General features: G+C 44.0%; 1 protein-coding gene across 1 annotated transcript in view; it reads right to left on the bottom strand.

The window, feature by feature from the left end:
- The window catches only part of INPP5A (inositol polyphosphate-5-phosphatase A), a 778,463-nt gene that overhangs the window by 124,527 nt on the left and 638,092 nt on the right, over positions 1 to 15,844 (bottom strand). Inside the window, exon 11 of the mRNA XM_030202993.1 lies at positions 14,054 to 14,128. Coding sequence (XP_030058853.1) covers positions 14,054 to 14,128 — 75 coding nt within the window. The remainder of the gene's footprint in view (positions 1 to 14,053; positions 14,129 to 15,844) is intronic.

Raw genomic sequence — 15,844 nt, 5'->3', positions numbered from 1 at the left:
ACCACATCCTCCGGCAACGAGTTCCATAGCTTAACTATTCGCCAAGTGAAAAAATATTTTCTCCTGTTTCTTTTAAAAGTATTTCCGTGTAACTTCAAAAATGTTCCCTAGTCTTTCTACTTTTTGAAAGAGTAAAAAAAAACGATTCACTTCTACTCATTCTACAGCACTCAGGATTTTGTAGATCTCAATCATATCTCCCCTCAGCCATCTCTTTTCTAAGCTGAAGAGCCCTAACCTCTTTAGCCTTTACTTATATGAGAGGAGTTCCTTCCCCTTTATTATTCTAGTCACTCTTCTTTGAACCTTTTTTTAATACTACCATATCTTTTTTGAGATACGGCGACCAGAACTGAACGCAGCACTCAAGGTGAGGTTGCACTATGGAGCGATACAGAGGTATTATAATATTCTTGGTGTTATTTACCATCCCTTTCCTAATAATTCGTAGCATCCTGATTGTTTTATTGGCCACCACCGCACACTGGGCAGAAGATTTCAGTGTATTGTCTACAATGATACCTAGATCTTTTTCTTGGGTGCTGACCACCAAGTTGGACCCTAGGATCAGGTAACTACGATTTGGGTTATTCTTCTCAATGCACATCACTTTGCATTTGTCTACATTAAATTTCAACTGCCAGTTGGATGCCCAGTCTTCCAGTTTCCTTAGGTCTTCCTGCCAATTTTTCACAGTCCGCATGTGTTTTAACAACCTTGAATAGTTTTGTGTCATCTGCAAATTTAGTCATCTCACTTATCATTCCAATTTCCAGATCATTTATAAATATGTTAAATATCACCGGTCCCAGTACACATCTGTGCGGCACTCCACTATTCACCCTTCTCCATTGAGAGAACTGGCCACTTAACCCTACCCTTTGTTTTCTGTCCAAATCATGTGTCCACTAGTGACTACTGACAGCTACATATGCTAACTGCTAACATGTCACTAAAATTACAGCAGTACATTGTTATACTACCAATAGCTGTCGTAACAACTACCTTCACTCTGTATAGAAAGTCAATAAATTGCCTCAGATTTCAAGACCCCTCTCCGTACCTCATTTGACCTCGTCCTGCACTCTCAAGGGTTATGAACCCCTAAGCTACAGAGTTCAGACTAGAAGGACATTTTCCCTTCAAGCCCCAGGCCCTTAGAGGAAAATCAGACAGTCAGTTTTCTGAGGAGGCAGAATATAAAGGAGAAAAAGAAGAAAGAAACAGACCAAGGTGTTCACAGTTTGTTTTCCTAGAAAAATGATTTTGTTTATCTATGGTCTTTTTATGCTTTGTTTGAGGAATAGCAACTAGTATAAAATAATGAGGTAGACAGCTATTACTTAGGAACACAGTGGGACTGAAGCATTTAAAGAGAGGGGGAAAGGAGCATTGCAAACTGAAAATTGCAATTCTACTGTAAAGAGAAATTGCTTTCAATTTTTCATGAACATGGGTATCTATTTTTTATATTTTCAACATTTCTCTTTTTAATTACAGTGGGAAAAGGAGGGGAAAAGGCAGCCATATAGACAATGATAAAGTAACATTCTGATAATAAATATTTTTCAGCTCTTGTCACATCTGCACAAATTCCACTATTACTGAAGAGACACCGCACTGATAAAAAGGGCTCTGAAAATCAATGGATCTTGAGTTAAAGCAGTTGTTGAACACACAGAAAAAACATCTTTATCCAACAGCCACCATGCTGTGAAAATTCCCAGGCCCTGCCTTGGTACCGCTAAGGAAAATTTAATCTTCCCAAATACTCATCAGGGCACTCCATCCTGAAGACCTGACAGCCCCACTTATAATTAATTATACAATTTCGATGGGAATATCGACTTAACAGAGCTATAAATCATAGGAAAAGTCAATAGGCATGGACACATTCAATCATGTCCCGACCAATGATTACTACTCTTAAAATACAATAATTATTTTCAGGAGCCAGCTTGAATTAAATTTCTGTCAGGGTGGTACAAGACCTGTGGTTGATGAAGAATGCGATGGATTTTTTGGGTTGAATTTGGTACAGGGACATTTATCCTTTTAGATAGGTAGTTTGTTTTTAGTGATCATGGTGCTACGTGTTTAACTAGACCATGAAGATTAGATTATCTCCAATGGCTCATTATGTCATTTATCTTTTTCTTCCATGGGTGATCTGGAAGATTTCCCGTTTTTTTTTTCTGTGCCTGAATGAAATGGCAGCTGTTTTAAATTTAATGTGCTGAAGTAGGATGCATGCAGAGATGTGTGTATGTGTGTGAAATAAACTGAACCACTTGTCACTGAAGATACTTATCAGAATGCCATGATTTACAATACTATTAACTGAAAAGCCCCGGTTTAAAATATTAAACTGTATTAAAATTATAAAGAAACTAGCAGGTTTTAGGTAATTTTAAAAAGGTTTAGAAATTTTGCAATCTCTTGAGGGAAGGGTTTGCTCTATATTTTCCTTGTCAGAGTCGAAACTGATCTTTCAACCGTCATTATTTCTACCATGGTTTATTGCGATAGTAAAATAGTAAATGTTGGCAGATAAAGACCTGCACAGTCCATCCAGTCTGCCCACCAAGGTGGCAAGAGCTGACTCTGGCACTCTGCACAGGTTCCACTTCTTCATTATTAGACACTGACATACTTAGGGTCCGATATTTAGCCGGCAGCGGTGAGCATTTTGCTCACTGCCGGAGTTATTCCCGGATATTCAAAGCCAGGACCTACGCGGACTTTAGCTTTGAAGACGCCACGGAATACTGCATGAAGATAGGACAGACTTTTATGCGGTCCCATTTATACAGTAAACCTGGCTGCTTAAGGGCTGGTATTCAGCCCTTAAGTGGCCAAACATTGACTCCGCCTCTGGAACACCCCCAACATAGCCAGCTTTGATTTCAACACTGACCATGATATTCATCGGCACTTGGCAAGTTAAGCAGCACTGAATATTAGCGACTAATTAACCAGTCAGCAGCTGGATAGATAGCCTTGAATATCAGACCCTTAATCTTTATCTCTCACTGCCAATTTTGGGGCACAGACCATAGAAGTCTGCCTGGCACCGGTCCTATTTCGCAACTATTGGAGTTGTCGTTGAAGCCCAATTCAGCCTTGATCCTAATCTGTTTCTGCCATTTAGAGGACCCAGACTGTAGAAGTTTGCCTGGCATTTGTTATACTTCCCAACCTACAAGACATAGGATGGTGGTATTGAATCCAAACTATGGGAAGTCCAAAGAAATAGAAGTGACAGGAAACCTTTCAGAGAAAGCAGTTAGAGCCCAGCTGATGAAACAAGCGTGTAGAGATAATTCTTTGGATGCTTCATTCCTAGTACAATAGATTCCATTTGGAGGAACTATTTTATAAGACCATTCAAATGTTTAAGTCTATTTGAGGACAATTCCAAAAGCAATTTACCTAGGTAAAACAGCTTGGTTAAAAATTCACCTGGCAAAGGGTACATGCAGGTTTCCACAGCAGACATATTAGTAAGCAGTCTGTGAGGAGGCATTCCCAGCATTATGATTAGGCTGGGAGGTGAAAGAGATATTTTCACAAGCATTCATACTATTTTGCCTCTCTGGGATGCACACGCAAATACATGCACTAAAATCACCTGCGTATCTTACTCTATTTCCTTCAGAAAATAAGAAGCAGGCTAATCATCCCCCAAGAAAACTTTATTAGGCACACAATTGCATACAATATCAATAGATGGCAATGCAGGCAAATGACTATGCAGAAAAGAACCATGTCATTCATAATTGCAGTAAGTAAAAAATGACCTCTAAGTGTTCAACAAAGTGGTAAAGTGGCCTATTTTCAATTAGTATACCCTATACCAGTGATGGCGAACCTTTCAGAGCCCGAGTGCCCAAACAGCAACCCAAAATCTAATTATTTATCGCAAAGTGCCAACAGGGCAATTTAACTCATTATGGGCAGGGTCACCACATGACTCCACCCCTATGATAGTCACACCCCTTACACCAGCCACGGCGCATATAAACAGACATCATTGAAAATATTATACTAGTATAGGAGAAAAAAATAACATGATTTTTTTTCATTATAAATCATTTCTGTATGTAAGGTGTTACAGCTCCAGTATTCCCAGTGCAAAATAAGACAGCAGATGTAAATTGGACATATTCCAAACACTAAAATGAAAATAAAATGATTTTTTCTACCTTTGTTGTCTGGTGATTTTGTTTTTCTATCCACATTGGTCCTGTTCTCTTAACTCCGTTTCCAGGCTTCCTTTCCATTTATTTCTTTACTTTCCTCCTTTCTTCTTCATTTCTTGCCCTCCATCCATGTGCAGTTTTTCTCCTCCCTGCCCTCCCCTCCATCCACCCATGTCCAGCCACCCTCCTCTCCCCCCTGCCCACCCTTCCCAGCGGCAGGCAGGCAAGCCTCCCTCCCACCCAGCACCAGGAAGGCAGGCAGGCCTCCCATAGGCACCAGGCCTCCCTGCCTCCCACCAGGCAGCAGGCCTGCCTTCCTCCCTCCCAGGCAGCAGGCCTCCCTCCCTCCTTCCCTCCCAGGCAGCAGGCATCCCTCACTCCCAGGCGGCAGCAGGCATCCCTCCCTCCATCCCAGGCGGCAGCAGGCAACCCTCCCTCCCAGGCGGCAGCAGGCAGTCCTCCCTCCCTCCCAGGTGGCAGGCAGGCAGGTCTCCCTCCCTCCCTGGCGGCAGGCAGGCCTCCCTCCCTCCCAGGCAGCAGCAGCAGCAGGCAGGTATCTCTCCCTCCCAGGCCTCCCTCCCTTCCTCCCAGGCACCAGGCCTGCCTGCCTGCCTCCCTCCCTCCCAGGCACCAGGCATCCCTCCCAGGCAGGGCCGGTCTTAGCAAGTGCGGGGCCCTATGCAGACCAATTTGGTGGGGCCCCATCCTAGCCCCGCCCCAGCCCCGCCCCCACCCCGTTGATAAGATTATTCAATTTTTAGAAAATTTTTATTTATGAAATTTCAAATAAAGACAAATGAAGCTAAACTTCTACAGAAAAACTGATTGAAATAATAAGCACAATGCTATCATGAAACCCCCCCTCCCCAGAAATTATTCAGTTCAAGTCCACTACAATTAGTAGTTCCAATTCTCATAACCCCGGGGGGTCAGAGGTGCGGACACACAATCTCTCCACTGAAAACACTATAAACAAACTTGTGCAAAAACACACTCATAACCTTACCAAACCATAACAGCACTAAATCCAAGGACAGGACGAGCTACAACCTTATGCATAGAAAGGCAGAACTGTAATTACACCAGGCTCTAAAACACCAACACACTACCTCGTGAAAAAAAAAAAGGGCTGCAAATACTACACGCTAGCAGGATACTGTACCTTGATCACACATGAAAAACACATGGCACAACAAATATGAAGGCAAAATACTGAACTAGAAAGTTACCTCAAGAAGTTAGACTCAGCATGCAGTAATACTAGAAAAATTGAAACTTACATGCAAAATATCACAGATGCACATTTCTAAAAGATGACATATTCCAATTAATAAATTCTGAATAAAATACTTTTTTTTCTACCTTTGTTGTCTGATCATTTAGTTTTTCTATTCGCTTTGGTCCCAGTGTCTTCTGTTTTATGCAATCTTCTTTCCATTTGATACTTTTTCTCTCACCATGTCCACCATCCTCCTGTGTCCTGTCTACCATCTGTAGCCCTGTCCCTCCCTATCCTTTCTCCAGTTTCAGCATCTGCCTCCAAAGTGTTCCGATCCAGCCCTTAAATTCAGCAATTTCCCCTCCATCCATATCTAGCATTTCTCCTCTCTGCCCTCCCCTCCATTTCCAGGAATTTCTCCTCTCCCTGGGCCCTGCTCCCATCCATGCCCATCCTTGGCCATCTCTGCCCTTCCCTCCTCCATCCACATGCAGCAATTCTCCTCTCTCCCCTCCATTTCCAGCAATTTCTCCTCTCCCTGTGCCCTGCCCTCCCATCCATGTCCATCTTTGGCCTTCTCTGCCCTTCCCTCCTCCATCCACATCCAGCAATTCTCCTCTCTCCCCACCCCTCCATTTTCAGCAATTTCTCCTCTCCCTGGGCCCTGCCCTGCCATCCATGTCCATCCTTGGCCCTCTTTGCCCTTCCCTCCTCCAACCAGATCCAGCAATTCTCCTCTCTCCCCTCCATTTCCAGCAATTTCTCCTCTCCCTGGGCCCTGCTCTCCCATCCATGTCCATCCTTGGCCTTCTCTGCCCTTCCCTCCTCCATCCACATGCAGCAATTCTGCTTTCTCCCCTCCCCTCCATTTCCAGCAATTTCTCCTCTCCCTGGGACCTGCCATCCATGTCCATCCTTGGCCCTCTCTGCCCTTCCCTCCTCCATCCACATCCAGCAATTCTGCTCTCTCCCCTCCCCTCCATTTCCAGCAATTTCTCCTCTCCCTGGGCCCTGCCCTCCCATCCATGTCCATCCTTGGCCTTCTCTGCCCTTCCCTCCTCCATCCACATCCAGCAATTCCCCTCTCTCCCTGAGCCCTACCCTCCCATCCATCCATGCCCATCTGTCCCCTCCATTCATCCCTATCCAGCAATTCCCCTATCTCCCTTCCATGAACCCTGCCCTCCCATCCATGCTCCTCCTCTCTCCCCTGCCCTCCCGCTTCCATGTCCCAAACTGCCCGCCCTCTTCTCCCCCCTCCCAAGATACCTTTTCTTTTTTTTTTTTAAACTTTTAAATTTACCTCCGTCCGGGCCGGCATCGCAGCATCAGTGAAGGAGGCGGCGCTCCCGAGTCCCGATGTCTCTAGCCTTTCCTTCACTCAGGGGCCCACCTTCTTCTGACGTCATTTCTGACATCAGAAGAAGGCGGGCCCCTGAGCGAAGGAAAGGCTAGAGACGTCGGGACACGGGAGTGCCGCCTTCTTCACTGACGCTGCGCTGCCGGCCCGGACAGAGGTAAATTTAAAAGGAAAGGGACGGAATCGGATCATCCGGGAATCGGGAGCGGAGGCTGACCGAGGCGTTCTGGGCGGGGCCCCCCTAAGCGTGGGGCCCTATGCGGCCGCCTCGGCCTAAGACCGGCCCTGCTCCCAGGCACCAGGCATGCATCCCTCCATCCCTCCCAGGCACCAGGCATCCCTCCCTCCCTCCCAGGCACCAGGCATCCCTTCCTCCCTCCCACCCAGGCAGCAGGCCTCCCACCCAGGCAGCAGGCCACCCACTCACCCGGCAGCAAGTACCAGGCCACCCACCCGGCATCAGGCATTCCTCGCTCCCTCCCACTCTCTGTTGGCATGCGCGCCACCCGTCGCCTCACTGCCAGTTTTTTTTTTGTTGTTGTTCTTAAATTGTACCCCGCGCTCAGTTCCAGCTCGCCCTTCCGCCCTCCCACCTGGCATTAGGCATTCCTCCCTCCCACCCGGCACCAGCCCGCTCGCCCTCCCAGCACGAATTTTGAACGTCTTCCCTTGTCGGGGTCAAGGCGGCGTCAGCAGAAGCAGTGGAAGAAGCGTGCTGCTGGGCTGGCTCGGCGCGTCTTCAGCCTTCCGTCTCTCAAGCTCTAGTCCCGCCCTCATTTCTTGTTAGGGCGGGACCAGACTCTGAGCTTGAGAGACGGAAGGCTGAAGATGCGCCGAGCCAGGCCAGCAGCACGCTTCTTCCACTGCTTCTGCTGCCGCCGCCTTAACTCCGACAAGGGAAGACTTTTAAATTTCGTGCTGGGAGGGCGGGCTGGTGCCGGGTGGGAGGGAGGAATGCCTAATGCCAGGTGGGAGGGCGGAAGGGCGAGCTGGAACTGAGCGCGGGGTACAATTTAAGAACAACAACAAAAAAAAAACTGGCAGTGAGCGCCAACAGAGAGGGCTCTGCGTGTCCTCTCTGGCACGCGTGCCATAGGTTCGCCATCACTGTCCTATACTCTCCTCCCAAAGAAAAAACAACAGTCTCCCCCACAAAAACCAAAAATCACATACTATGGTGCAGATATATGGTAAGAGGTGAATTTACATATTAAAGTAGTCTTCTACTAGCAACATGTGTGAGCGAGCTCCAAAAAGGTTCCCAAATTTAGTGAAATTTCTCTCCCTGAATAGAATCCAAATCTGTAAAGTAACGTCTTTCCATAGTAGCTTGCATAATCATACACGATCTCCAAGTCGGCGCATTCGATGCCTTCTAACACAGAAGAATGCTTCCCCCCCCCCCCAAAAAAAGTGTTGATTTCCTCAAAAAGCTAGGCATTGGAGCCACTACTGCACAAGAGTCAATTAATATTAAGGGCGTCAGCATCCATTGAACTCTCCACAGCACAGAGACTCGAGCACAGAGTGTTGTCTAAAAACTTGCACAACTGGACAGTGCCAGAACATACGTCCCAAAGTTGCCGGTAATTGTGCACACTTTAGGCATGCATCGTCTGGCTGCATTGTTGCTTTGTATGCCCTGTGAGGAGACATATAGCTTCATCAAAATTTTATATTGCGATTCCCACAGCAGGGTACTGTAAGGTACTTTCACATAAATTGAGTGACAGAGCTTTAGCTGATCCTCAGTCACTGTAACTTGTAAGTCCAATCCCCATTTCTGACTGAGCAGCAAATAATCAAAGTCCTGGATCTATTCAACTTCCCTTTTCTGTTGTGTCTATGCCATGAGATAAGGGAGTCCTTGATCTGTTGGATCTAAAACTTTTCTCCATGGCATGTCAAATGCGACACATTAATGATTGGTTTGGATCCACTGATCATTTTTCTAATACACCAGTAGAAGCTCGATTTGAATTCAATGGGGATATCCTGAAAACCCTGACTGGCTGGGTGTGCCCTAAATACTGGGTTGAAAACCCCTGCTCTAGGGGACCACATAACTGATGGGCCATAATTTTGTAAACGTCTGGCGTATATCTATCCGGGCCATGGGCCGTACAACCTCATCCCATGCGAATGGCCTTCTGAATTTCCTTGGTTCATAATGGGGAATTAAGAAATTGAGAAGCGTCAAGGCATTTGGCATAATTCAGGGCAAGCCCACATCTTCTAAATAAATCAAAGACTGCAGGGGCTCACACCTGCTGCCTGTATAGCATACATCTGCGTAAAATGACATTAAAAAAACAGTCTGTTATCCTTGTTTAGTGGTCGAGGTCTGTAAACAAGAGACATATTGAGATCCCTGCCAAATCTTAGTCACCTGCACAAGCAGCTTATCAGATTTATTGTCATATTGGTGATATTTGTATTTTCTAAAAAACAACATTTTCCTAGTGCGCTCATGAATAAGCAAATTTAATGCTGCTTGAGTAACCAACATAGTTTCTTTAATTGACTAGGTAGGGCGCTTGCTATATTGTCGCTTAACAAACTGTTATTTCTTTCCCTAACAGCTGCATGCCTTGCGAGATATACTTGTTTCTAGCTGCTGTGTATGCTAGTATCACCACGGACTACCTTCGCTGTTAACCAAAATAGGGCACCATCTTGTGCATGTTGTGCATTACAAGTAACATCTGCCCATTTCTGATTTAGGTAGTTAATAAATTCTTTATCCTTATGCAGATAAGAAGGAAATCTCCACCCACTAGTCCCCATTGTTGGTCCCATCAACTCCACATCCACCCATACAATTGCATGGTCAGAGACATCTATGGGCCCTTTCTCAGCCCCACAAATTGATGGAAAATGTCTGTGAAGCTAAAATATAGTCTATTCTGGAGAATGTGCTGTGCATCCTAGAGAGATGGTATAGTCTGTCTCTGTAGGGTGCAACAGATGCCATGGATCTACTAGCCCCAGGGGGGAACAGAGGTAAGGCACCCCTTTCCCTAAATTGAAAGCTGGAATATGTTTAGTAGAAGATCTGTCTAGTTTGGTATCTAAGACTTGATTAAAATCTCCTGCAAGTAGAATGGGGTAGAGATTTTGTCAATGTCAAAGTATACTATTTTCTTAAAGAATGCATGTTCATATGTGTTAAGAGCATACAAAACAAAGAAGTAAAACACACGGCCACAAAAAGTAACTCTTAACAGAAGGAATCTGCCATATTCATCCTTAAATATTAAGTGAATTTTGCATGGTAGGTTCTTCCTTACAAGTACTACCACTCCTGCTTTCTTCTGAGAGGAGGATGAGTAAAAAAATCTCCCCAACCCAACCACATTTAAGTTTTTGATGTTCCTGGTCTACGAGTTTAGTCTCTTGTAGGCAAGCTATATCTATTTTTTGCCACTTTAAAGCTGCCATGATCTTAATGCGATTTATGGAAGAGATTATACCAGATACATTTCAGGAGGCAATCTGCACAAAGTGATCACTCACTTTGCGTAAACCTACGTAACACGTTACCTCAGAACACCACCGACTTTGAAAAATTCATTGAGTGTCTAGACCCAATCATCGATGAATACCCTGCAGACAGAATCTGGACAAACTTCGCTCTCCTTACCACGGACCAAGTGATCAACAAGTCTGCCAGAACTCACTGTAAATTGGACACCAATTACCTAATAAAATCCGCTCCTCAACGTTTCATGACAGACCTCACATCCCACCTCAACTACATGCTTCAACATGGACTCTTCCCCAAGGAAAATGGCAACATCCTACTCACACCGATACCAAAAGATATAAAGAAAAAAATGAACGAAATCACCAACTACCGCCCAGTCACATCTATCCCACTGGTAGTCAAACTGACGGAAAACATGGTAACCAAACAACTCACCGATTACTTAAACAAATTCTCTATACTACACGAATCACAATCAGGATTTCGCTCCAACCACAGCACCGAAACAGTACTAGTAACTCTCATAACCAAATTCAAACAAGAAGTTGCAAAAGGAAAAAGCATACTTCTCCTACAATTCGACATGGTAAACAATAAAATACTACTATACATCCTAGAATACTTCGGGATTGGTGGAAATGTACTTAGCTGGATTAAGGGTTTCTTAACCACAAGAACATATCAAATGAAATCGCACTCGAATGTATCATAACCATGGAAATCAGACTGTGGAGTACCCCAAGGATCACCACCATGACCCCACTAGCCAAATCCCAGGCCAACCAAAGCCTCAACCCATACATCTACGCAGATGATGTCACGATATACATCCCTTACAAACATGATCTAACAGAAATCACTAATGAAATCAAACTCAGCCTGAAAATCATGAACTCTTGGGCGCACTTGGGCCCACTTAACGCAGATAAAACACATTGTCTCATCCTCTCATCCTAATACAACATGAATAAACCCAACTATATAAACATCCTAGATTACACCCTTCCTGTACCAGACAGCCTGAAAATTCTCGGAGTTATAATCAACCGAAACCTCACGCTAGAAAGCCAAGTGAAATCTACAACAAAGAAAATGTTCCACTCGATGTGGAAACTCAAAAGAATAAAACCTTTCTTCCCGAGGGAAATATTCTGCAACTTGGTACAATCTATGGTACTAAACCACCTAGACTACGGTAATGGAATCTACGCGGGATGCAAAGAACTAATCATAAAGAAACTCCAAACAGCTCAAAACACCGCAGCCAGACTTATATTCGGAAAAATGAGATTCGAAAGCGCCAAACCCCTACAAGAAAATCTACACTGGCTCCCAATCAAAGAATGTATTGCGTTCAAAATCTGCACCTTGGTTCATAAAAGTATCTATGGCGATGCCCCAGGATACATGACAGACCTCATTGACTTACCAACCAGAAACACAACAAGATCAACACGCGCATACCTAAATCTCCACTACCCAAGCTGCAAAGGACTCAAATACAAATGAACCTATGCATCCAGCTTCTCCTACATAAGCACGCAACTATGGAACGCACTACCAAACGCCATGAAAACAACCCAAGACCTATCAAACTTACGGAAGTCACTGAAAACTTACCTGTTCAAACAGGCATATCCGAATGATCCAACTTAAATGTCTAAACCCTGCAACACAATCTAACACTCGAAATGTACATAACATAACTCTTCTCCTTTCCTATTCCATAATATCACTATGTACTTGTCATACCGGAACCATGGTGCTATGTAAGCCACATTGAGCCTGCAAATAGGTGGGAAAATGTGGGATACAAATGCAATAAATAAATAAATAACCAGTAATATAGCAAAACAGAGTCACTTGAGAGCAACCATCCATGTTCTCCTTGGATGCCCAGCCTTCATCCCGGGAGAACATCAGTCTCAAGGAGCTCACTTCACTTCACGTAGTAGGAAACTAAATAATGCAAGAAGAACGAAACCCTATATCTGTAAAGATGGCATGAATAAGAACCACAAATCCCCCACCCCACTCCCCCCATCCCCACCTCCCCCGTACCCCTGAAAACACCAACCATCGACATCCCTCGCTAAGGAAGGAAGGGCGATGGATCACAGATATGATGCTCACTGGGATCCCACACCACCACCCAAGAGAGCAAGTCAATACCAGTCAGTAAATCCTGTCACCCAACAGCAGTCTCACAGTGGAGAAGAGAAAAAAGAAAAGTGGGAGACGGTCAACCAGGAGTGTAAACAGATCCCCAATGCCTTGGTTGCAGGAGACTTGCTGTTCTTAGAGTTGCAGTAACATAAAAATAGCTGTGGTCTCTTTCAGAGGCCTAGATATCAATCGAGGGTCCTTCAGTTAACTGTGTGTAGTTAATCCACTCAGTCACTTTAGTAGGAGAATCAAAACAAAACCAGTGATCATCATAGTATACTTTCAGCAAGCCTGGGTGGAGTAACATAAATCTGTTTTTTCTCACTAAGCAAGGCGCAAACCGATGAGAAAATTCTCTACTTATCCACAAGAGCCGCCGAGTAATCCTGAAAAATGCAGATAGGAGAGTCAGCATAATGCACAGCCACATGCTTGAGCTTATAACATCTCAATACCTCACTTGTTTTGCATAGTCATGGAATTTCACAGTGACAGTGCAGGACCGCACCTCTCCCTCTTGGCGACAGCTGAGGCTATGTGCACACTCTATTCAGACCGACCACACCTTGTGTACTGTTGGAAAGTTAAGCGCTATCCAGTCCTCTAGTTCCTGGCATATGCGTGAGTCTGAAATGGCTTTGGGGAACTCCATAAAGCGCAGGATCTCTCTATGATAACATTTTTCTAAATCATCAATTTTTTGCGCTTGTTCTTCCATCCACTTACGCAGGGCCTGTATGTCCATATCCCTCTGCAGGTCACCATCCTCGAGACCAGAAACTCTACATTCAAGCTCGCCAGTCCTTTTGGAAACATCAGTGATCAATTGATACATGTTTGCAAGCTGATCATATGACGTCTCAAATCTGCACCAGTAAGGTCTGTAATCGTTTCCAATGCTAAGGGATTCTATAAGGGCAACTGGTTGGCCATCTTGTTATCCTGCACCTTGGCTTGTTCACGGTGTTTTCTTAAAGTTTTTGCGACCATCTGCTCATTTCCCTTGGTCATAAATTTATCCATACAACAGCCCTGCTGCTCTTTGTGCAAAAACTCTCTGTAAAATCCGGGTTCAGGAATTCAATAATGGCAGATTAGCAGGGGCCCCAGATCAGCACTGGCAAAATACATCTGCTGCTGCTCACTGCATCACATAATCTCCGTCAGCTAATTTCTCTTTAAATTCAGACCAAACCTAACTATTTGAGGTTCTGTAAGCTACTGAAATTTAGCTGTTCACTAGTTTCGTTCTTAAATTTGATTCTAATGCTATTTTGAACTTGCTGTTAAATGTATTTGTAGTTTGCTGCTGGTATCTGTTTTTGTTTTTTGTTGTAAACTGTTTTGAGCTTTGGGTTTGATATAAGATTTGATATGTTATAGAACAGGCTCTTATTGCATGGCATCAGGGCACCTAAATGGAGGCGTCTACCTAGAAATGCCCCTCTTAAGTAATCTGCCTTACTTTTGGAAAAAAGAGGATTATTGAATGATTCTAAATAAAGAAATGAATTCACCAAGATGGAATTAGGAGTAGGATATTACATTAAAAAGAAGGCAGTGAACACTGTATAATCCTGAACAGAATACATAGATAAAATAAATGTATATAGACTTACCGCCACACCATTGTTATGTCTAAAAACCTCTTGATTAAAATAATCAAACAGCTTCTTTTCCAACTGGAGCACAACCTGGAACAAAAACAGTAAATATCAGAAGCAGCTTCTTACTGAACTATAGCATATCATGGCCGATGAGCTCTTAGACCATAATACTAAAATAGTACTTCCAATATTGATTTTAATACTTTAAACATATTGGAAGGTAATATCATTTACTGTGCATTTTTTCTCTGTGGCTTATTTTCAAAAATATGTCCAAAAACTGGCACAAAGAGGCACAAAAACGCCCAAATCGTTATTTTCAAAACTCATTTTAAAGATGTTTTTCTATGCAGTTTGTCTAAATCTCATGAGGTATGTTTTTTTTTTTGGGGGGGGGGGGGGACTAGGGTGGGTTTACGATTTGGACAAATTTCTGTGATAATGGAACATTGTAAAAATGTCTAGAAAAAAATAGGACTTTTTGGCAAGACCTGTTTCAATAATGACCAGTTGTCAAAAAGGTGCCCAAACTGACCAGATGACACTGGAGGGATAAAGGCATGACCCTCCCCCTTAATCCCCTAGTGGTTAATGACCCCCTCAAACCCCCTAAGAGCTGAAAGTGACTGTACATACCAGGCTCTATATAACACATACAGATATGGTCTCTGGAGTAGCCTAGTGGTCGGTGCAGTGGACTATAGAGAAAGGGACACAGGCCCATATTCCACTCTAACTGGTACACTTGGGGTGGAAGGTGTGAGCGCCCCAAACAACACAAAATATCTACTGAATCCCCAAATAGGTGACACCTGAAGGCATAAAGGCTATTGTAGGTACAGTGCATTTTTTGCTATTCCTGGGAGGCTCACCATACATTAAAAGGAGATTATGATGTGATGTTTACCTGGGACATTTTATGTGAAGTTCACTGCAGTGTCCCTTAGGCTGCTCCACCGCTCTGTTGGGATGTCTGTGTGGCCAGCCTAGTTAGACTGCAGGCCCCCAGGATCTCAGTGGCTTGTTTTTGTGCTGTTTTCCCTTGGACGTTTTTTTTTGTTTGAAAATGGCCCCTTAAAGAAAAGTGCACTGAGCACAAAAATGTCTAAAATAGGGCAAATTTTGAACCAAAATGACAGACGTTTTTCTGGCTTGAATATGACCATGTTTGGCACTGGATTCTTAGATGTTTGTTTTGCAAAACATCCATAATCGGATTTGGATGTCATATTGAAAATGCCTCTCCACAGGTCCTGTGTACTGAAGTGTGGTAGTTACTACAAAATTAACATGTGTGGCAACTAGAAAACCTCAGTGTTAATTATTGAACATATTCCTAGGTGTTTCCCATTCAATTAATGCAGAGACAATTTGGTATCCAATGGGTGTTTTGGTGGGAATGCTGGCCATCCTTTTTGGGAACATTACTGTGACCAATAAACATTATATTACTACTTGGGAAGAATTTAACCTCCCCATGTATATTCATTTGTAAAATGCTCTCTCCTCCATGAACCTGGTGACGTGTCCCACAGACCCACTGCCGTCCCGGATAGTTATGGACTCCCAACATAGTCTGCTTTCTTTAATTTTTTTCCATGTCCATGCACAGTCTTTCTTCCAGTTTCTTTCCTTTTGGATACATAAGTACATAAGTAATGCCACACTGGGAAAAGACCAAGGGTCCAGCATCCTGTCCACGACAGCGGCCAATCCAGGACAAGGGCACCTGGCGAGCTTCCCAAACGTGGTTGATAGAATTCATTCATTGCTACAGAATGCTTCATAGGATCAGTTAATAGC

The sequence above is a fragment of the Microcaecilia unicolor genome, chromosome 5 (assembly GCF_901765095.1).
Source record: "Microcaecilia unicolor chromosome 5, aMicUni1.1, whole genome shotgun sequence".
NCBI classification, from domain to species: Eukaryota; Metazoa; Chordata; class Amphibia; order Gymnophiona; family Siphonopidae; genus Microcaecilia; species Microcaecilia unicolor.
Note: the sequence above shows the minus strand (reverse complement) of the source record. Positions and strands in the feature narration are given on the sequence as shown.